This window comes from Pleurodeles waltl, chromosome 1_2 (genome assembly GCF_031143425.1).
Source record: "Pleurodeles waltl isolate 20211129_DDA chromosome 1_2, aPleWal1.hap1.20221129, whole genome shotgun sequence".
Lineage (NCBI taxonomy): Eukaryota > Metazoa > Chordata > Amphibia > Caudata > Salamandridae > Pleurodeles > Pleurodeles waltl.
This window is the reverse complement of record NC_090437.1, coordinates 1,010,437,625-1,010,460,652: the sequence shown is the minus strand read 5'-3', so window position 1 is coordinate 1,010,460,652 and position 23,028 is coordinate 1,010,437,625. Positions and strand designations below refer to the sequence as shown.

General features: G+C 41.7%; 1 protein-coding gene across 5 annotated transcripts in view; it reads right to left on the bottom strand.

Moving 5' to 3' along the window:
- Positions 1-23,028, bottom strand: part of ATP8A1 (ATPase phospholipid transporting 8A1) — a 944,803-nt gene that overhangs the window by 531,721 nt on the left and 390,054 nt on the right. For all 5 annotated transcript variants that reach the window (XR_011194335.1, XM_069201769.1, XM_069201775.1 and 2 more), the window contains exons 13-14: positions 8,971-9,048; positions 1,979-2,067 (exon numbers count right to left, since the gene is read on the bottom strand). Coding sequence is in view for 4 of the 5 variants with exons in the window: in XM_069201769.1 (XP_069057870.1) it covers positions 1,979-2,067; positions 8,971-9,048 (167 nt within the window). In the remaining variant the exon portion in view is untranslated. The remainder of the gene's footprint in view (positions 1-1,978; positions 2,068-8,970; positions 9,049-23,028) is intronic.

The following is a 23,028-nucleotide window of genomic DNA, read 5'->3' as shown; positions in this document are numbered from 1 at the left end:
GGACTGGTTTGCGCTACATATGAGTCTTTCGCACTGAGATTTTAATTGCACCACTGGACAGCAACAGACGTGTGGTGCCTCCATTATATATCTTTGTCTGTTAATCACAAAGACACTGACGGACTTGTGTTGTTGCCGTTCTGATATTCTTTGGGTTGTGGATCCCGTAGACGCCACCGAGCCTCCAAGAGGGGGCCTTCATCTCCTAAAGTGCTGCCTTTTTAATCTCGTTGATAAAGTTTCCTTTTACGGAGCTGCATACATTGGTACAACTTTAGTGATTATCACATCAGAGTAGCTATCCTGAATATGCCTTTGACTCTGTCATGATGAAGACTTTCAGGTCGAAATGTCAACATTATTATTTCCTTAGAGACTGTCTACATTCGTATCTTTTTGAGGAAAGTGGAAGGACAGTAATAAGCTGGGTAGCCCCATACATGCCACAGCAATATGTCATTCAATAATTTTATGGGACTTTGAAACTACTGATACAGCCACTGTTTATTAGACGTGCCCCTTTTGTCTTTCCGTATTTACCTGCAAGTTTGATAAACCTTTTCACTGTGTGGTCACACGTTTAATTGTTCACAATATCCTGCTATGTAACGATGTCTCATAGTTCACAGAGAGTAACATATGCATTTACAATACAAATGTTAGCTTTGCTATTGGAATTGCTGTTGAGCCCCATATGTCCAGTGTATGGAGTTAAATTTATTTGAATTCCATTAAATGTGAAAGTTTACTGATTTGCCAATTACACCTCTTCGAAAATCTGCAATACAATACATAGGTCATATGTGACTGATTTATCTTTCCCCTGAAATATTCAGTTTCCCTCCATTCTTTTTTCACTCTAAGTAACCACTGCTTGTCTGTTTATATATCGGTATCAAGATTTCCAGGGTTATCTGATGAGCCCTTCTCCAGCGTTCCTTTCCAGGAGTTAATCAATCGTTCATCGCTACAAAAAAGTTTCAAGCCTGTGTTCTACCTCACTATAACCAGATTTGTTAAACTGGTAATGCAGGTAGATGCATCTAGATTTGGAGCGCCTTCAGCTAAAGGTGCTATGATATACAAGGCGTTTTCGCTAAGTGCTCAGGGGGTGGAAATCATGAACTTAGCAGGCTGGCCATCTGACTATTTCATTTTTTTTTTTTTTTTTTTTAAATTTAAACTAGTGGAAGGAGCGGCTTAATTAGTAATACATAAGCTTTCAACTACCACAATCCTCGCTTCTTTGACACAGAATATAAAACCTAACCTAAAGGAAAGCTTTAAATTCTATTAAGGGCACAGAGGCGAGGATTATCCCAAATGACAGATACAATAACGACCTATCTGTTAAATGAACCAACCAAATAAAACTAAAAGAGTAGGCATATATTTATGGAATTTGTAAGAGAATTGTGATTTTGTGGGCTGAAATGTTTTCCTGAAAGTACAAATTATGCCACGCTGCATGCCTACTTGTATTGTGAAATTAAGTTAGAAACCCCAGTAATAAAAATATTGTTTTCTTAAGAAAAGGATATGAAGCAAGGATAAGTTCACAGGAAGCAGGAAAGCGGAGTTTGCAGGACAAAAAGTGGACAGGAGCCTAAATAGGAAGGAATACACACAGAGACCTGGAATGCTATTGGCTGTGATGGACTACTCTTTTCCCCATGCCTCTTGGGAAATGTAATGTGTTTTTGTGTTGGATGAGGGCTGCTGTGTTAAAGTGAAGAATGTAAAGAAAGAGTTATCACAATCCAATCCTTGTCTCAGCATCCTCAGCAGAGCTGAAACCTTTCCAGTACATTAGCTAGGAAATATTCTGTTCTGAAAGCACACTGAGAAATACATTCTTTTAAGACAATATCAGTTTGAAAGTGGTGGGGTAGGGCCCATCTTCATCTTAATGGCCATACATTCCTCATATATTACAAAATGCACCCCAAGAGAGTCTTATTCATTAGTAAGTACTTACCCGTAAGCTATCCCTGCAATTGTGCACTTTTTAAACTGCATCACATTGCAGGTAAGGGTACCAGTTTTGTCTGAAAATATGTATTTGACCTAAAGAAACAAACAATTGAGAATAATGAGAACACAAGTGCTGTAAGTGAGGCAAATAAACACAAATAAATATTACTGCAAGAACAGCTAACAGCACTTGTATTCAAAGAGTTCTAAAGTCACTATCAATAGTATTTGTTTTTATGTAAAACACATACTCACTATGTCTTACCTAAAATAAGCAGATGCAGACAAAATTATATGTTGTCAGAAGCACAATTTTATACATTTACTGCACTACTGGAAATCCCACTGAGCTATTTTGCTTGGCTTACACATGTCACACAGTTGAGAAACAGATGCAGGGAGGCAATGCGATGCTGTCATTTTACGCTCTTTGGCACAATAACCTCCCACTAAAGAGCCGATTCAATCAGTTGGTAAGTTTGTCTTTCCCGAATGTCTACACATCACAAATGTGTTTTCATAGGGCTGCACCATCCAGACAAATTTTACAACCAAAATTAGATTAATATTCAATTAAAGTCACTGCCTTGAACAGAAAAAATAATAGATGAATAGTTATGACCCTTAGATATAAATGTGTTTCTATAAAGTGTTTTGCGTCTTTGAATATTTTAAATTCTTGAAAGTAGTTTCTGATAGAGCACCGTGGAAACATTTCATATAACCTAGTATAACGAATTGCAGAATCTCAGGCCTAATCTGATGTCAGCACTATCATCCAATTGACACTGAAATCTTTACATCTGTTTCAGAGTGCCAAGTGGGTTTTAAGATTAGTAGTACAGGACAAAAACAGGCTAGAGGACTTTAACAATAAAGGTGAGAGCACCTACAAGATAAGCTTCTCTTGCACATTTCCAGCTTTCTGAACATGCTACTCATATTTGATTAAAATGTAGATGTGGGACTCTCATAAGGTAAAAAAAATATATACTTTTGGGCAAAATTATGCTGAAACGTCAAGGAAGAAGTTGTCTCCATCTGCTGAGCACAAAAGCCGAAACAGCAGATGTAGGTGAAGATGTTGCAAACCTACATGGTTCACAAATATCTAATTAACTGGATCTCTAAATATTAAGGAATCTAGGGTTTGCAAATTTCCAGCTATTTGAACATACTGCATATGCGAGCAACTAATTGGTTCTCACAAAGAACTAATTAATTAGAATTTAGGATTTGATGGCCAGGTCGTTATCCAGTTGATGTGGTGGTTGTGCACACCAACTAGTTTGCAACGTGGCCTTTCGTTTTGCGATGAGACTGATGCACTAATTAGTTGTATTGCAAAATGTCCATTTTAAGAATCTCACTAGAACAACTGTCTCATTGATATATATGAGACAGAAACCATTGTGTACCTAACGGAGAAAGGCTGCAATAACGGGATGGAGGGCTGCAAGAACAGCAGACTTCCATCGCTACATTACCTGCTTGCTAATATATATTTTTTAAGCAGGGACGACTTTTAAAAATAAAAGTAGGTATGCAATGAATGACATTGAGGGAGCTTGCAGATGTTCGTGTAGGCCCCTGGGGACAGCCACCAATACCACTCATATACCACGCCAGGGTGTCTGTTTCTGATCAATGATTGGCTACAGCGACTGTGGCAATAAATCATAATAAGTAGAGGCGCGCTTCTTTCACATCTTCTGTGTTTCGTAATTCGTAATGAGTCAGACAATGCAATTTGTGGATCAGGGCGAATTTAATACATTTGGACACACTCTTGCAGGCAAGAGTATAATGGCATAAATAAGTGCATCTATCAAAAGGTAATACAAATTGCGGTTAAGGTTGCACTGCTCAGTAATGGCAGCAGCACATTTGACACTTTCTTCAACGAGAGACACTAACATAATAATAACGTTGCAGTTGCTTCTGCAGGACAGCTTTTTGTTGTTTCTTCCTTGACCATGGATAGCTCTTTGTAAGATCGCACTTTCACAGTCACAGCATTCAAATCCTTAAACTATAATCACTATACCAGCTAAATAATAATGATAACAATATAAATCTAGCGTCCATGAACCAATACTGAAGGGGAACACATTAAGACTTGCTGCCTGTGACATTTCGTAGGGATAGGATTTTGTTCAGCCAAGGATCACGTAGACGTCTATTCCTGCTTTAGGACGCACGGTGCATTTTTATGCTTGCATGAATCTCATTGTTTTTAATGGTTTTCTGCGTTTTTAAAAAGAAATCCTGCTTTGTGGGCCTAAGTTTGGTTGTGATGAATTGTATTTTGTTGGGGTAACTTTTGGCAGCCATCTTCTTTTGCCATTTCTAAAGGCCTTCTAGGAATTCAGCAGTCCATTTGTTCCTTTAGGGGGGACTGGAGGGAATGAGTGGGCACTTAAAGAGGGTTCCAGCAGAGACATGTGCAGTAGCTATGCTGCTGGTGTGCCCAAGGCAAGCCAGTCTGCACCCGTCCACGTCTGGCCCACGTTGAGCTACACCCTCCCTGCTAGTTCGGGGTTCTGAATTCATGCAATTGACTCCCTCGCCTTTATTAAGGGATGAAATCATTAACAAATCATTTTGCTGTGATGTTATTTTTAATTCACTAAAGGTGGCTGGTCCTATCTCCTGCTTGAAATACAAGTCTGCCTTGTTTTGGATCAATGGAAAATCTCTATCACAAGGATTTGGTCCCCAGGAGCCAGATGGCAGCCCATATCCCCAGAACCATTTCTTCATGTGTAAGTACTTTTCAAGCTAGACTCATTAATGTGAGATCGCTCCCTAAACACAGCAACCAAATGTTTGACCTCCTCTATGACTGCTGCTATGACTTCCTATTTATTACGAAGTCATGTATCAAGAGCTGGTTTAACCCAGATATTGGAGCTGTCCTTCCATCAGGCTACTCCATCATTCACTATAATAGATATGAGTCGTCAGGGGGGGTTAGCTATTATTTTTCAAGAGCAGTTTCTGTACCAAAATCTGGTGGTTAACAGTCTAAAAGATACTGAGAGCCTGGCTTCTGTTTTCAACTTAACTGATCTATCTCTTTTGTTGAAGTTCTCATTTACTGTCTACCTGGTCTCTATTCCAGCGTTCTTATCTCTAAAGAAGATGCATTGACACCTCATATACTTCATTTTTCTGATTTCAAAATATTAGGTGACTTCAACTTTCATGTAAGCAACCCCCTTAATGAGGACAGGAGAAGCCTTATTGATAATATGGCTGTACTAAAGCTCTCGCAATGTGTGACTGATTGATTAATATAGCCGGACACTCACTTGATCCAATCTTTATTAATCATCACATGCTTTCTCCTGATACCCTTGAGGCTCAAGTGTGGTTGAACCAATCTTTCATTCCCTTTCATATAGGAGCAAGTTATTGTTCATCTGGAAATAGGTCCACTGGCTTGAGTAATGTTTGCACTCGGAAATGAGGCAAAATGTCTGGTGAAAGTTCAAATAATCACCTGCCAGAATGAGAGTTGTCTAAGGACCTTGAGTTATATAACTGTTTGGATCCAGGATGCCATACACAAACTTGTAACCCCATCTAATCCTGCTTAGTTAATTCAGCACCTTGGTTTACAGCATCCCTTGCGAAAGATACGTTAGCCTGTAAACAGTTTAAAAGAAAATTGAGTTATCAATACAGCCCTGATGACAAACTCTCAGAGAGCTGCTGTGAAAAAGTATCATATTCTTATTAAAGAGGCAAAGAAATTGTTTTCACTTCTCAGACAGAATTTGTGAATGATGACTCAAAGACAATTTTTAAGACTGCTAATTCTTTCCTTCATCCCAAAGCCTCTGAAGGAGATCTTTTTTCTATTCAAACTCTATGTGATAATCTTTCTAATTACTTTGAAGAAAAATATTCTAAACATCCAGACAAGTTTTAATAACAGTCCTGATAGAATCTGTATCCCTTCAGGTCCAGGACAGGACCCTCTGCCATCTAAGTCTGTTCTGGCTATCTGGTCTGGCATTTCTCTCCAGCAATCAGAGTAAGCTCTTCTGTGCTGCAAATCAGGTTCCCCTTTAGACGCCCTGTTGTCCCATGGTCCTTAAGAAAGATACTGAATTTCTTAATCCAGTTATTAAAAACATTCTGAATGTCTTCCTCTCTTCTGCTCTGGTACCAGAGACATGGAAACTGGCTGTAATCAAACCATTATTAAAATATCTACTGCCGACCTAAAACTCCTAGGCACGTTTAGACCCATCTCACTTCTTCTTGCCCCAGTTATGATGCTGGAATATTTGTTCAATGACCAGTTAATGGACCGTCTTGAAAATGGTGTCAGTTTTCACCATTTTTAATCAGGGTTTTGGCCTCTGCACTCCACTGAAACAGTACTGCTAGAAGTCTCTGAAACAATAACATTTACATTGGATAAAGGTCAGAACACAGTTTTGATACTTTTGGATCTGTCTGCAGTGTTCAATACTATAGTCCACTCAGTTCTTCTCCAGTGGCTCAGAGGCTGGCATCTGTAAAGAGGCCCTAGCTTGGTTACAGTTGCTTCTTGAGAACAGGAGGCAGGTTATATCTATTAGTCAGTTCTCCCCAAAAAACAAAATCTTGAACTACAAGGGTTCCAAATTGCTCAGCACTGAGTGTGACCCTTTTCAATATCTACTTATGTCCTTTAATGACTCTTATTGACTTTCGGCATCACGTCTACATCATATGCCGATGATACTCAATTGGTTCTGTCTTTAGACAATAATTCTTTTGGCTCTAAGCAGTATTTTAAGCACTGTCCACTGGATGGAACTTAATTCCCTGAAATGTAATATTGACAACACAGAGATACTTTTATTTGGTTAGGATAATTTATTTTCTCCCTAGTTGGAGTGGCCTGACAATTTCTGCATCCTTCCTCAGTATCAGATTAGATTGCTCACTGTCTTTTTTATTCTCAAGTAGTATCTGTCTCTGGTACTTGTTTTTCATGGATCAAATCATTAAAGAAATTCTTTGAATACCTTCCTCTGACAGTGAGGAAAACAGTAGCCCCAGCACTTATGTCACTTCAAGATTGGACTACTATAGTAGCTGGTGACTATGAATTACTAAACACCTATTACATAAACTTCAAGTGGTCCAAAATGATGCAGTCAGATTAGTTCTAAAACTCCCACATAATACATCCATTTCTGAGGGATTTAGGAAGGTGCATTGGCTTCCAGTCCATAAATGGATTATTTTTAAGACTCTCACTTTGGTTTATGCCCTATATGTATCTTTCTGATCATTTTAAACATTACATGCCTTTAATAACCTTAAGGTCTTCTCACCCAAATTTGCGTGCCATCCTTTTTTTGAGACACAAAAGAAACTGTGGTGAATCTCTCTCTGTACTGGGCTCTAAAATCTGGTATCAGCTCCCTGTCCCACTCAGAGTTATTAAAAGTGATACAGAATGCAGGAAACATCTTGAAACTCAGCTTTTTTTTTCTTTATCTGATGATTCTTGCAGACATCTGACCGACTGATTTCAATGTTAACTTTATTTCTCTCTGGACTTAATATTACATTCTTAGAAAGCCAACTTGCTCCTTGAACATTCATTTACCTTACTATTTTTCTATATATTTTATTTATAATTGTTTGATATAGTGGTATTTAATCCAGGAGTGTTTCACAGAGCTGCACAATATGCAAGATTTAAAAACTTCATGGAGAGGAGAGTACAATTCAATGTACATTAACGAATATGAATGTTGTCGACGGTTATAGAAAATAGAATGGGTCTCTAGAGTGGGTTGGTTTAATATGTGGACAGTTATAGAAACATTTTAAATGGCAACATATTTATTATTAAAGGTGAGAATATTACCCCCACCAATGGTCTTACAGAGGAACAGTTCCATAAGAGATTTACAACTGTGAAATAGGGTTTCTGTTGTGGCCAGCAACAGTGCGCAGGCAGTTCAAAGGGATGGGGAAGGGACGTATGGCCAAAGAACGTGCATAGTTGGGTTGAAAAAAGATCCAGGGCCCACTGAGGTTGGAAAGTCACACATTCTTTTCAGTTTCTTAATAGGACTTAAGGTAGACGTTTTAGTACTTGAGCTTAATACACAAAACATTTCATCAAAAATGTCCACGTTCCTTATCTTTGCACATCATTTTAGTGGCCATTTGGAACCCTCTGTTCCTCTTCCGATAATCTCTTTATACTCCACAATAGCAAAGAGAAATCTAAAGCAAGGGATTGGTGGGGCACAGATTCTTCCATTAAAAAATAAAAGGAAAGTCTCCACGGTAAAGTCAGGAAAGATTTGAAATTCTCTCTTTTCTGTCTGTTACTACCCAGCCCTTTGTGTTAGTGCGACAACTACGCAGAGAGGCTTTTGAAACTCGGGATAAGCAATAATAATCATATTAATTTAATTACTTTTTTGCTGCCTTGCATTAATGAATGGGGTTAGATCAGTAAATGGATGATGACTGACTTTTTAAAGGCTTCAAATTTGCCTCTTTATTAGTGCAATTCAGGGAAGGTCTCAATACCACCATCCAACGCTGCACACCATCCCTTGCCCACCTCATGCCACTCTAACACTGAGTTTTTGATCTCTTTTCTTCTGTACTTGTATGCCACCTATTCCAACTGTAAACTAAACTGCAAGCTTAAGTGGTCTCATGTTGGCTATTAGTGCTTCTAAGTAAAGCACTGGAGTCCCCTCCGGGTTAGGTTTACACTTTATTAACAAAAAACATAAATGCCTCACATGTAAGAATCACATGTCACGTGTGCAGCGCATCGACTATGGCACCTGCAGGAAACTGCAGAGCATTGAGCATGTGCAGCTACCAGCCCATGTTAAATAAGCATCCTCAAAATGGTTTGCTATCAACAAATCACACTAAAATGTGCTTTTTTACTTTGTTTTTCATGCTGCAAGATTCTGTCATATACAGTAATAAAAAAAATGTAATGGTATCCACCTGTCCAAGTTCTTCATTGAGATTTGATGTCCTGGCCATTGCAGAGGTATCTGTTGGTTCGTAGTGCATGTCCATATCCTAAAAAAAAGACACAGTAAATTCTTTTAATTTCCACACAGATCATTAGTATAACATGTTTCCCAAAACACAATAGAGTAAAGCGTTATGATGTACAGTTTGCTGTAAATCTCTGCCTTACACTGTACTAGAACATTTCATTTTGGGCATACAACAACAATCTATATTTAAAAATGGATTGAGAGCAAGTGGGTCCAGAGTTGAACTTGCATAGGGGTTGTGCCTTTGTGGTTCGCCTTGGTCCCTGGCTTCTTGGCTGCGTATGTAGACCTTGTATAAGAAATACGAACATCAGGGAACAGAATTTAAGTTTGAAGCCTCAGTGCTTCCGTCCTACACCAAGGTGGCCTCTTTGTCAAGGAATCCCACTGAGACCCTGCTTCCCAAGAAATGAAAAGAGATCTGTGGCCCTGAAAAAGGTTATCAGCTGTGTCCATGCTGGGGGCCCACAATAGCTGCGCAGGCACAAGTAGCGTGGCACAGATTGGTAGCTGAGAAACACAGATGAGTAACTGTGAAGAGAACCTGTGAGACCATGGTAAGTGGTGCTGGTGTTTATCCAGGGGCATGGCAACTGTGGTAAGAGAATGACAGGACAGGAAAGGCAAGGTAGAGTGAGTATTATTATTATAGCAATTTATAAAGTGCTCAGCTATCCCATAGGGGTTTCCCGGGGCTACAACAAAATAGATATCTTATTTTGCGTCTGCCTTAAAACACTCATGTTTTGAGCTTCTTACGAAATATTGTTAATGATTAAGAGTTTCTGAGGGATTCTGGGAGCCCAGTCCATAGTTTTGGCTTTTGGAATGCAAAGGATCGGCCTCCCATGAGTGCACATTTCACTAAAGGAACCGTCCAACGAGATTGTTCAGTGGACCATAGAGTTTGAGGGGGTTTATGCGCTTTTATCAATTCTTGTATCTACTTTGGGCCCTCCCCTGTCCAGCTTTATGCACATAGCATAGGGTTTTGAATTGGAATGTTTTCTCTATAGGTAACCAGGGGTGGTTCCTTTGCAATGGCAAAGGAGCACTGCCCCACTGGCTAATTGCCAGCAGCTGAAAAATAAAACAATATTTTGCCATTGTTTTATTTTTCAGCTGCTGGCTCAGTCAGCATGTGCAGGGACGGGAGGGGCTGGGCCACAGGCGGGCTGACGGGGGTGGGGGGGGCTGGGATGAGTGGAGTGCACTAAGTGCACGTGTCAGTTTGGCCGGCTGTCTTAGGCTGGTCAAACTGACATGCGCACTTAGGATTCACCAACCCGACTGTGTTGCACAGCTGAGTTGGAGAAACTGCACAGATTCCAATGCATTTTCTGAGTGGCAAGCCAAGCCACTCAGACCAATCCTGCTGCTATGATGACAGTATAGAATGAGAGCAGCACCAGGATTGCATGGGGAGGCTGTGCTGGGGTCCCAGGGACTGCTGGGACATCATGAAGAGAGAAGAGAAGCGAGGCGGCTGACCGTGGCAGCTGCACAGGTACTTTTTTTAAATTATCATTATTATTTTATTTCCCCTTCCCCCGCCCACCCCTCCACTTCAGATCTGTGGCTGCCGCCACTGTAGATAACCAATGTAGTTCTCTTAGAAGATCTGATGCATAGGTGTTTGGTGCTTAGGCTGCTGAGTTCTGGACAAATTGCAGTTGTTTAGTAGCGGCTTTATCTGCTCCAAGATAAAGAACGTTCTCGTAATCCAGCCTAGAAATTATTGGTGCCTGAATCACTGTTCTCTGGATATACATTGGTAGCTGCCAAATCATTTTTCTAAGCTGTTTTAAAGCCGAAAAGCACATAGCCGCTAGTTTTGTCACCTGTGGCTTCATAGGTTATCATCCACACTGATCCACAGATATTTAGCATTAGATACAGGCACCGAAAGAGAACCCAAACTTTCCAGCCACTGTTGGGGACCCCACAGGAAAGGGTTCTTGTCTAATACAAGGACCTCTGTCTTGCCTCTATTAAGCTTTAGAGCTTTGGGCACCATCACGTTTTTATTTACAAATTAAGCACTGGTGCAAACCATTACAATAATCTAGACCTGGTAGTCTTCAACCACAGATAAGATCCACTGTGTTATGATCTGACCTTGCAAAACATAGCAACTGTACAATCGTCTAGAAGAATGAAAAAGAATATAGGTCAAAGGTGATTTTTAGATTCTTTACTTTGGTTCAAGAATTGATAGACCAACTAGCACTAGTGATCAATGTAAGTGTATCCAGCTCGATTTAAGGTTTACAAAAGAATAGGCTTTCTGGGCCAGATGTATCAAGCTCCCGGTTTGCATTTCTTAAATATCGAATTTTAAGAAATCACTATTTAAGAAATGCAAAATGGGATGTATGAAAATTGCGAGTCGGTAATAGCGATTTCTTAAAATTCGCAATCGCTATTACTGAATCGCAATTAGGGTATGGGACTCCATTCATCCCTATGGGCCTGTGGGCCCATAGGTGCGAATGGTTTTGCATTTCCGAATTTACTTATTCCAGTTAGGAATTTGAAAATTAGGTAATGCAAACCCCAGGTTGCTGGGAGCCTAAGGTCCCCTTTGATGCACCCCAAAAAAATATTTGCGGGCATGTCTGCGCTACATGTTATTTTAAAAAATGCATCTATAATGCATTTTTAAAAATTGCACATGCTTACCACCAACTTGGATTTGGTGGTAATTGCATTTCCTAAATGCCCAATTCGCATTTAGGAAATGCTCGACACATGTGCTTTGGAAATCGCAAATAAGAATTCCCTATTTGCGATTTCCTATTTAGAGAACCGCAATTTGCACTTCTCTAAATGGAGTTGCAATTTCAGGGAATCGCTATTTTAACGATTCCTTGAAATAGCATTGCGAATGCCTATCATACATCTTGAAAGGCATATTTGCATTTGCAAACGGCCGGATTTTGCGATTCGCACTGTTTGAAAATGCAAAATTGTTTGATACATCTGGCCCTCTGTCTTTGAGCAGGTGAAGAATACATTCTTAGACATGGATGAGGCAGGTCGTAAACTGGCCCCCTTCTAAGACGATCATGATCTGTGCGTCATCTGCACATTACTCAAATAATATCTTAAATTGTTCAATAATGTTAGATAGAAAATGTGTTGGCCAGAGAATGCAAGTACACACTTGCATGCCAAATGGATGATCCACAATAAAATATGCAGGAGAATCTTTGGTTTTCAAAAGAGAACTGACTCAGGTTTACTGGAAGAGCAAAATAGATAAGGAACAGAATGTTCCAGGTTACACCTTTACCAGAGATGCCTTGTTGTCCTGGATGTGCTGAACAATATAGAGTGATTAACAATATTATCGGATAAAGAGAGGGTCAGGACTAGCAGGATGCTGATTGATGCTCATCAAGAGCCCTCATTATCATCTTACATATGTCGATGTATATAGATTCACCAACTCTGAAACCTAACTGCTGGTCCTGTATAAGGGGACATCAATTGCTGTACTGTTGTAGCTGTATGATTACCACCCTCTGTAGTTTCTCTAACTTATGCAGGGGGTTCAAGGCCATGTGAAAGTTTAAGAAGTAATTCACAACTGTGTTGGGCATTTTTATTTCTTTAAGCAGAGTTAGTAGGGCCTTTTAAGGTTCAGTAGCCAAGACCTTTCAAGTTTATTAAATACTAAACATATGTGTGTAATATGCTTAATTTTAGGGGCTTTCAGACACCTCTCCATTAATTTCTCTGTTATGATGTCATTCACAATTTGTTTCTGTTTATTACCGCACAGAACTGTGGGTCAGTCCACTTGAGCTCGTAGCTAACTTCACTGGGTGTTACAGTTTTCTGGCCTTTCTTAGGAAGCACGTCCACACACAGTGTAGTTCACTACTGTGGCAACATGTGGTTTTTTAGACCAACAACAGATTTTTGCTTTTGGCCAATGTTTTAGTTTTTAGATTGACAAGGGCCCAGAAACTTCCCAAACAATAATGTTTTGCAAAAACCATGACAAAAAACAAGCATGGACAATGCCAAAAGCTGCCAGCTAACGCCTAGCCTATTAGTTTTGCCAAGGCTTGCTAGGCTTGGTTTCTGACAAAGAATATGGTAGTAATAGTAGAACTATACCAACTAGGAAAGTGCCACTGTCCTATTGAAACAGTAGCAAAGCTATTGGATAGAAAACCTCATCCATTTCAATGTAGCATCCTTCACAATAGGCAAAATCCTCCTAAACGTTGGTAGGATATTACCACCAAGGAGGTGTCAACTGCCGGGAGATCCAGATGAAAGATACTGCATAGGTCAGGGATCTAGAAAATGTCATTAAAACCACCTTGTGTGCACCCAAAGGACAGATCTTTATTTTAGGGATACATTGGGCGGGATTAAAAATCGACTGGTCGTATCTAGAAATGCTATGTCTCAGTCATCCTTCCTACCCTTGGTAGCCTGACAGAGGTCTTGAACCTTTTTCAGGGTAACCAGGATGCCATCAGAGTCAATGTCTAACCCCGGTCTGTGCAAGAGGTAAGAGTAAGTCTTACCTTACCAATCCATCTTGTAGCATTGTAATGTGCCTCATGGAGGAAGAAGCAGGTTAACAAGCAGGACTAGCTTCTTCATGAATGTGAGAATACAGAATTGCCCCACCCCTCTCCACTGCGGTCAGTTGAGCCTTAAGCCCTAAAGTGCAGAACTCATTCCATAGGATGCAGTTCTCATGGAAAGTGTGTGAAGAAGGCACAAAGCTGTCAAAACATTCACAAGGGGAAAGTAAAAGAGAATGCAGTACAAGGGTGCTTTGTGTGGGGAGGGGATGGTGAAATGTTGGATGGAGATGTAAGGAAGTAACCGCAGAAGGAGAAAGTGAAAAGAGGTTGCCGTATCCTAAATGGAATAGCGCTGAGGATGAAGTATGGATCTTACCTCCCTCTCTCTGCTGCAATGAGTGCATGAGTATTGCTTGCTTTCCCTGCCTGCTCTCTCCAGTGGGGCCCGCTACTCAGCCCCTCATTAACTATCCTAGCCCCTGCCGCAGTGATCCTGGCTCAAGTGCCACCCACCAAGCAGTCATCCTACAACCAACTTACAACGAGGGACTACCACTGTGAAACCTCTTTGGCTCAATGTTCATTCCACCATTCAAAAGGAACCATCACTAAGGAGTGCATTTCTGCACTATTTCTTTTCACACTACAAACATCTAAAATAAGGCGATGCTTTTGTTTACTATTAACCCTTTCACTTGTCTAACACTGGGCCCTGTTAATGAGTTGCTGCTCAATCAAATACTATGCTGCTGATGCGCATTAGGCTTTAAGGAACTACAGAGCAGGATTACACACGGGATTCTTTACACCAAACCACCATCTTAGCACATATCCCTGACCTGCTGATGTACAAATGACACAAAGTGCTTTCTTATTCTTGAGACTTACATTACGTCTTATCTGGAGACTCATCTCATCTAGGATTTCCCTTTGGTCTCTTAATTTTGGGGGGGATCACTATCTGACCTGTCCTGAGTTTTATCCAGACATCTCACCATCCTCCGTACAAGCACCCCTTGTTTCAACTCTAACCCAACAGTTTCCTCTTATTACATATTACTGCTCATCATGGTGGAACCAAAGGACAGTAAACACACCTAGGACAAAGTGGCTCAACAACGCAGGACGTCTCTCCCGGATTCTCTGATTAAAGGAAAATCGACAATGCCGATAATATGGGTATTATCTTTCAATGGTTAAACCCCCTCCAGGATCTCATCCTGTGCACAAAGTCGAACACAGAAGTCCTGTAAACAGAACTGTCTGGCTTGAGAAATTATTTAAAACCATAGCCAATACAGTAGAGGAGGCAGAAGTGAGGACAGGTGGAACAGAGGATAATCAGAACACCATTATCAAAAACAATCAGATTTAATGGCAAAGAAACTATCTTCACTTGAGAAAGAGAACACAGAACTTAAAGACAGAAACAGAAGAGGTAACTTGAGAACATTTAAACATTCAGAGAACTCTAAAAAGAAAGCAGAATCCTGCTTTGCTTTTCTTGAGACATGGTTACCAAAAGCTCTTGGAATAACCTTTGTGAATGACTTTGAAATTGAGAGAGTATACAGGATCCTGACTGGGAGATCATCAACACAACCGAACCAGAAACCTATGAATCTGCAACTGCTTTAATACCAGCATGCCGAAGGATTCTGGACTGAATGAAATTGTTGATCTGGAATGGTCATAAAAATGTTATTTCTCAAGACAATGCAATACTGACGGTGGCACATATAAAGAATTTCCTAAACTTGAGACCGTATCTCAGCTCTCTGAACATCTTTGTCTTGTTCGTGGGTCCGGGAAAACTGAAAATCAACCATGAGATTCGCTCAAAGATTTTTGATGACCCGAAAGATTTGGAATCATTGATGGGGGATTTTAAAGACTCAAGCATGACCCATTAATGCAATGGTGAAGTTTGGAATTGTAGGTGTATGATACTATATTGTTACCTGTTGGTGATTCTATACTGGGATAATCAACACACTTTTCAACTCTTACAAGAGAAGATGGGTTTCATCCTTGATTCTCATATTTTCTTCACATTTCAATCCATACTTCAAACATTATTACCGATATATGGCCTAACTTAATTCCTTGAACAGACTGTTCTATACCACAATATACTGTAATTGTTCCTAGCAGAATGGCCACATACTGTCTGACAAACTATTTCTTCAAGGCACCTTAAAACCATTTGAGTACTAACATTATACCAGTGGAACACTCTTACTGCTTTTTGCTAATGTTTGACTGCTTACATTCTCCACAGTTTTACTAGGCCTGTTCTGGATAATAGGCATCAATGGGGGTTTTCATACCTCCTATAAACATCTAGCTTTGGCCTCCATACACTCTCAACCACAATTACAAAGTTCTGTTACTGTGGATTCATTGACCCATTAGAGCCTGCATGCATCCTACAATCTCTATTGATGTTAATGTTTGATCTCTAATTTCTTTGCTTAATGTCTTAGGGTTTGGTCATCTAGAACTCTATGTTCATTTCAAGGGTTCTGCAATGTGTAATCATTGTATGATGGAAGCTATTATTGCTTTACACTCTTAGTTCTTGCTGGTGTTGTGCCTGTTCCTGGGATGCCCATTCAAAACCTTCACTGTGCTTTTCTGGGTAAGGTGGTGATTATTTTTTTTTGTGGGGGGGGGGGGGGGTCACAGTTAAATTATACTTTGCATGCTGACTAGTATTAATCATCCTCTTTCAGCCTCTCTATTCCTACTATCCCAATTCTCTTTTCTACTTGTTTCTAGCACTTGGGGGGTCATTTTGACCTTGGCGGACGGCGGAGGCCGTCCGCCAAGGTACCGCCGCTGAATGACCGCACCGCGGTCAAAAGACCGCGGCGGCCATTCAGACATTTCCTCTGGGCCGGCGGGCGCTCTCCAAAAGAGCGCCCGCCGGCCCAGAGGAAATGCCCCTGCAACGAGGACGCCGGCTCAGAATTGAGCCGGCGCAGTTGCAGGGGTGCGACGGGTGCAGTTGCACCCGTCGCGTATTTCAGTGTCTGCTTAGCAGACACTGAAATACTTTGCGGGGCCCTCTTACGGGGGCCCCTGCAGTGCCCATGCCATGGGCATGGGCACTGCAGGGGCCCCCAAGGGCCCCGCGGCACCCCCTACCGCCATCCTGTTCCTGGCGGGAGACCCGCCAGGAACAGGATGGCGGTAGGGGGTGTCAGAATCCCCATGGCTGCGGAGCGCGCTCCGCAGCCATGGAGGATTCACAAGGGCAGTGGTAAACCGGCGGGAGACCGCCGGTTTACCCTTTCTGGCCGCGGCTGAACCGCCGCGGTCAGAATGCCCTCGGGAGCACCGCCAGCCTGTTGGCGGTGCTCCCGTGGTCGGTGACCCTGGCGGTCACCGGCCGCCAGGGTCAGAATGACCCCCTTGGTGTCTATTGCATGCAAATCAATTGCAGTCTTCTGACTCTCCAGGTCCAGTTTATAGGTGCCCACAACATTTTTGGTTGTGGGCCCCATTTAGGTTTACACATCAGCCTGATTTAACTCTTGGTGATGTATAATGCAGCACTTAAAAGCTTATTGCTGAACACTAAAGGGTCTTAGCCATCCACATAAAAGCAAATATGTGATGGACTATTGTCAGCAAATTCAAGGTGGCATTATTTCATTACAAGACAAAAGAGCTGAGATTACAGAGGCACGTAGTATGCAATACCAATAGATTCAATACAGCCAAAGGAAAAAAAAGTGTTTTTAGGCTTGTCTCAAAGAAAGTCAATGGCACACTAGATACTAATTCTCAGGATGAGTTTGGCAGATGGCTCAAAACCCAACTTTCTATGGGGAAGCTACCAGTTTATATCATTACCATATACACTCTTGCAAACAAAGAACCCTTCTTCTGGACTGGAATAAATAGGCAAGTATATGATTTACCAAAAGTTAGTTACAAGGTGGGGATTTTAATCTCCCAAGGGATGCGCTTTATATAGGCTGCTATCTTGCTATACAACCCGCCTAAATCTCACTTCCAAATGCACAAGGACAATAATCTTGTGGATGCTTGGCGCTTGAATAACTCAAGTGATAGCAAATTCACTTTTTACTCACATCTCCACAATTCTTTGACAAGAATAGACTCCCTATCCACTAATATTAATCTTGTTCCCCTAACTACACAACTCCATGACTGAATCTATTGTCATCTCTGGCCATGCTTGCATCTCCCTTACTATCGAGGTGGTCAAACCACACCCCAAAAAAAAAAAAAACTTGAAGAATAAATTAGAGCGTCCTAGACAACCCTGATGCAAACAAATATATACAAACGGCCTTGATCAATTTCTTCTAAGACAACTCTATTTAGGACCTTTCCCCAGAAACTGCATGGGATGCAATGAAGGCCGCTGTTAGCAGAGGTAATCATGCTTATCATGGTTGAGAAAAATAAAAATCTAAATAGAAAACCAGAGGCCCGATAATCACACAAACATCTTGAATCAGAAAGATCCTGCACTCTAGATCAGACAATCACTCTCAAAATAAAACCTATAAAATATGAATTCAATAAAATTCTTAGTGAACAAGCACATATATGGTCAAACAAACAAAGCCAAAAATCTCCTGGAACGTAACAAAGCTGGGAAATACCTAGCCCTTTGTCTAAATCACAGGCCCAAATTGCATGCATACCAGCAATTAAAGATTAAAAAGGTTGCACTTGCAATTTTGGATTCATTCTTCTTTTTCTATGTAGAGTTGATTAACACCAAGTCGAAAACTAATGGTGCTCGACATGGTGGGGCATCTAAAGACAATTTAAATTATAGTGGACCCTCACATTTTTAATCTGTGGAATGCTCCCATTACAACTTTCTGAAAATTTCCAAAAGAGCATAGAAACCCTAATCTCTAACTATTCTGAAAGGTAAAGGAGCACGAACTTCCTTAATCGAACTTCAAGCTTATAAATTCAAAGTTGGCCTGGGGAAACCGAACTTCATCAACTATCAAACAGCTTTCTTTTCCAGGCAAGCTTATTTGTTAAACAATACTACCTTCTCGTCCCCCATGGGTTGACACTTAAGTGGACCTGGTTAAACCCCTATCCTTTGCAAGCACACTCACTCTAAAACATTCCAATATATCTTACGTTTACCTGGTCCTAAATGACACCATCCTAGCCAAAAAAACACTTGACAAATACTTTCAAAGCAAACTGAAAAAAATCAGATGTTTCCTCTATTTGGTTCAATCCACATATCAAAGTAAACTCTAAACCCATTGTCTGGAAAGGCTGGGTGAACTCCAGTACTCTACTTTTTAAAGAACTAGGTACCCCTAAGTCCCCTCTCTCCTTTGCTACAATCACTGAGAAATTCAAGCTACATTACTTGGAGTTCTATATTTTTCTGAAAATTAAAGTTGCACTCAGGGAGCTAAGAACCACACATTCCTCTGATTGTATGACATTTTTCAAGTCAATTTCAAACAAAGGACATACCGCCTCTACAATCTATAAACTTCTAGAGTAACATATGTTTGCTTGAACAATTCCTGTATTCAGGAAAAGGGCTATAAACTTGCATAACCAATAATACTCTCCCTCCATCGCCATGGACATGAGAAAAAATATGGGATTCTATTCCTCAATATGAAATAGCTCCACTGATTCCACAATGCAAATACTTGACTATCTCCAGAGCCTTTTGCACCCCTACGAGAACAGACAAACTAGGCTTGGTTGACTCTCTTTTGGTATTGTAAAGATTCCTTGGGTGATTTTGAACACCTTTTCTACTGCAAACATATACACTCTAGGAGCATAAAGAACAGACCACGCTTAGTCTCAATTATATATTTGTTACTTCTAGCCCTTTAGCGATTACACCAACACCTACACATAACAGATGTGTCTTTCATTTAGTGGATTTGCTACTCACAACTGGCATCAAAACTATCCTTTTAGGGTGGAAAAATTATAATAATATTTTGTATCACACATGGTGAGCCTGGGTTTGCTATGTTAGGAGTACTAACAATATTGTACATATTGGCAACTTTAATACTACCTCCTCTACATCATTGCAGAGTGGTCTTGGGTTATACGTAGAAAAAAACAAAGCCACCATAGGTATTAATAGTCAATTATTTTATATTCTTATAAGGGCCCAACATTTACATGCTGTATTTTTGATATGCATCATCCCAAATGAGTGTACCTTTTTCACTTTACCTATCTTCTTTTTCGTGCTTTATTTCTCTTTTACACATTTCTATCCATCCGATTACCAAGGATACTCACGCTATGTCACTTGTGTGATAACGTCAATAAACATGTTTTAAATTAGAAAAGAAAAATAGCATGTGGCGGACTTAGGTAGAGTGTATGTAAGCCCACTGTGTACATTTTAAAGGATTGCTAATAATAGGAAATAAAGATGCCTAAAAAAAGACCTAAAAAAATGTTTAACTTGTAAAAAATAAGTGCTGGGACCCAAAGTTTTTATGAGAAGGTTGTGTCTGGTGACCTCAAAGGTGTGGGTGTAGAACACTAAGTAGTTTTGATTCCACATCATGCCTCTTTTATCCACCACAAGTGACCTGACCACTCGTGTAGGCTATTTCTTTGCCCTGCTTTCTACCTTTATCACTGTTTTTACACCTTTCTCGTCCTTTCTTTTCCCCCTGCCCACCTGCAACCACTGCCTGAAATTAAGCACTATGTATGTGGTGGCCAGGGGAGAAGCACTGTAAGCAGAGGGCAAAGTGCATCAGTAGTTCCAGATTCTGTACACAAGTCCTGTCGCGCCTGAGACTTTCAGAACAGAGTACAAGAGATGCACAAAGGGCACCTAGATGCATGCCCTGTCGTTGTATGTCAAATGTATCGCTAACAACACAATTTTTCTGAATTTTAAAAATAAAAGCATTTTGCTCTGTAGCACTATACGTCAACAGTCCTCAAAGTTGTTGGTGCTGTAGATGTTTTAGTAATACCTTGGTTCTCAGCAACAGACAACCGTTTTTGAGACAGATGATTTTGAAATCAATGATTTACAGATGCTGCCTTTGAAAGATTCTGCAATTTACACAGATCTACAAATAATCATTTATAATATTGGTATTACTTATTTGTATGACTCAGGCATTCAGTGAAATTAGCTCCTGCCAGCTGTGCTACATGAGAACCTAAGGTTTTTCAGGGCACCTTACCTTCAAAGATGTCTCAATTTTCTATCAACTTTTCTCTTATTTCCCAGTCTCATTTTGCTGTTTTTCTGTGTGCAAGTATGAAGATGGAGTGGGAAGCAGAGAAAGAATAGGGCTATGGGGGGTAGCTGACCATAGGAAGGTCGGCCCACCGGGGATATTGGAAGGGTGGTGCAGTTCAGCGACTGCCATCTTGTTTGGGCTATACTGTAGCTCTGCATAGCCTAAGGGTTATATACGGGCTGTTTTTGGGCTACCTGCCTTCATTTTAGATACAGGTGACCTGGTAACTAGTGCAGGGAGTCATAGTTGTAAGCTTTTTGCAGTCATTTGCTTTATCTTCTGCCAATTTGTTTATTGTGTGGAGGGAAGCGCTAGTTTATTAGAGGCTGTGGTATGGCTGATGCAAGGGTTTAGGTGGTTGAGACAATGGGGCTCCTCCGTGAGTCTGGGCGCCTCGCTCTGCTGGCTGAGGAAGGAGCAGAAGTGATTGTGGTCTGCCCGGCACACTGAGCCTCAGACCGTGAGGATGTGGCCATATAGGCTTCCCAGCCGATGGAAAAAAAAAAAATGGGCAGTATCGGCAGCAGGAGGAAAGATGAGTGAGAAGGGCAGCTCTACAACACATCGTGTGTCCCCATGACGTGGGAGAAGGGGGTTGGGCTTCGGGAGCAAAGCGGGCTTGACAATAAGGCCCACTCTCGGCCTCTCAGGCTCCAAAATGGGAGCAGGGCAGTGAAGCGCAGTTAGTCAACTGAGAGGGAGGGGTGCGGCAGCAGAGCTGGAAGAGCATATAATAGAGGCAGCATCCCAAACGTGTGTTATGCATGTGTACGGAACCGCTGCCAGAGTCTACAAAACAGCACAGGCGAACATTTTGGAGTCACCCGCTGGTAGTATGTAGATGAGAAGAGAGGAGTGAGTTGGGGGCAGGCCTTCAGAAGCAAATATGGAGGGTCCTGAGGAGGGGTCTCATGAACAATACCGAAAGAAGGGGTTGGGAGTTCCAGCGTAGGGGAAGGCTGATTCGCTTGGCTGAGTAGACGCAATGTTACAGTGGAGCAGGGAGGAGGAAGAAGAGGAGGGTGAGGGGTGGGTAGGTGGAGTACCTTGTTGCAAGGCGGTGCAACATTGTGCAGATGAAGGGGGTGACAGGTTTTAATCAGTGGGGCACATGTGAAAAAGAGGAGCGGGGAAGATGGCTGAGGGTCCCCGAGGAGGAGGCGAACAGGTCCCATAGGGCCCATGGTGCCAATACAGTCCTGTTAGTTTTTCCTTTTTTGCAGGTCTCGGACAGAAGCAGGTTCACAGACTCGGCAGAGCTTGGTGCGGTTCACATTCCCTGAGGAGAAGATATGGCAGGCCCTGATGGGGTCTGCTGGACTTCGGAGGGGAACCACTCTACAGCCAGCAGAAGGTGGTCTGGAATGACCTTGTCGGTACCACCAGAGTGAAGGCCTTGGGCGGCCTCTGGCTCCTATCGAGAGATTGATAGACAGCAGTGACGGCAGAGCGGTATGGTGGTGCTGGTAAAGCCCTCCTAAACACCATGTGCCAGCCCCCCACACAGTCAGGCTACATGGTAACACGACTGGTCACAAGTGCAGGCCCAAGCTGGGTGAAGGTAGAGGATCTTCTGCGGGACACAAGGGAGGATTATGATGAGGGCAGCCTGGAGGAAGGCAAGGTGTTAGAAGGAGAATCTCCCAAAGGGGCTGGGGAAGGACAAGAGGCGTGGGGCTGTGCTAACTTATTTGTGTTTAGTGTGTTACAGAAAAGTGGTCAGGTGTGGCAGAGTAGGGAGTTGGAGACAGAGGCCGCAGGCATCTGTACAGGCACCAACCTTGGAGCCAGGTAAAGGCCCGCTAGCCATCGTGGGTCTGGTGATGGTGACCACTGGTGAAGCAGTAAGCTTCTGTATGGACACCAAACTATGAGCCAGGTAAGGGTCGGATAGCTGGTGCGCGCCCGGTGATGGAGTCCACAGCTGAAGCACAGCAAAGTATGAGTTTGGAGGCACGGAGGCCACTGCTGAGGCGGAAAGCATATGTATAGGCACTGATTCTGGAGCCAGGTAAAGGTCCAATACCTGGCCTGAGTTTGGTGAGGATGTCCATAGGTGTCAGCCCAGGATGGTGGTGGGTGGCAAAAGAGGAGGTAGGCAAGTGGGTGTGTAAGTTTAGGTAGGAGGCAGGCATGGGATAGGTACAGATAAGGTGAAAATAGAGCAGGAAACATAAA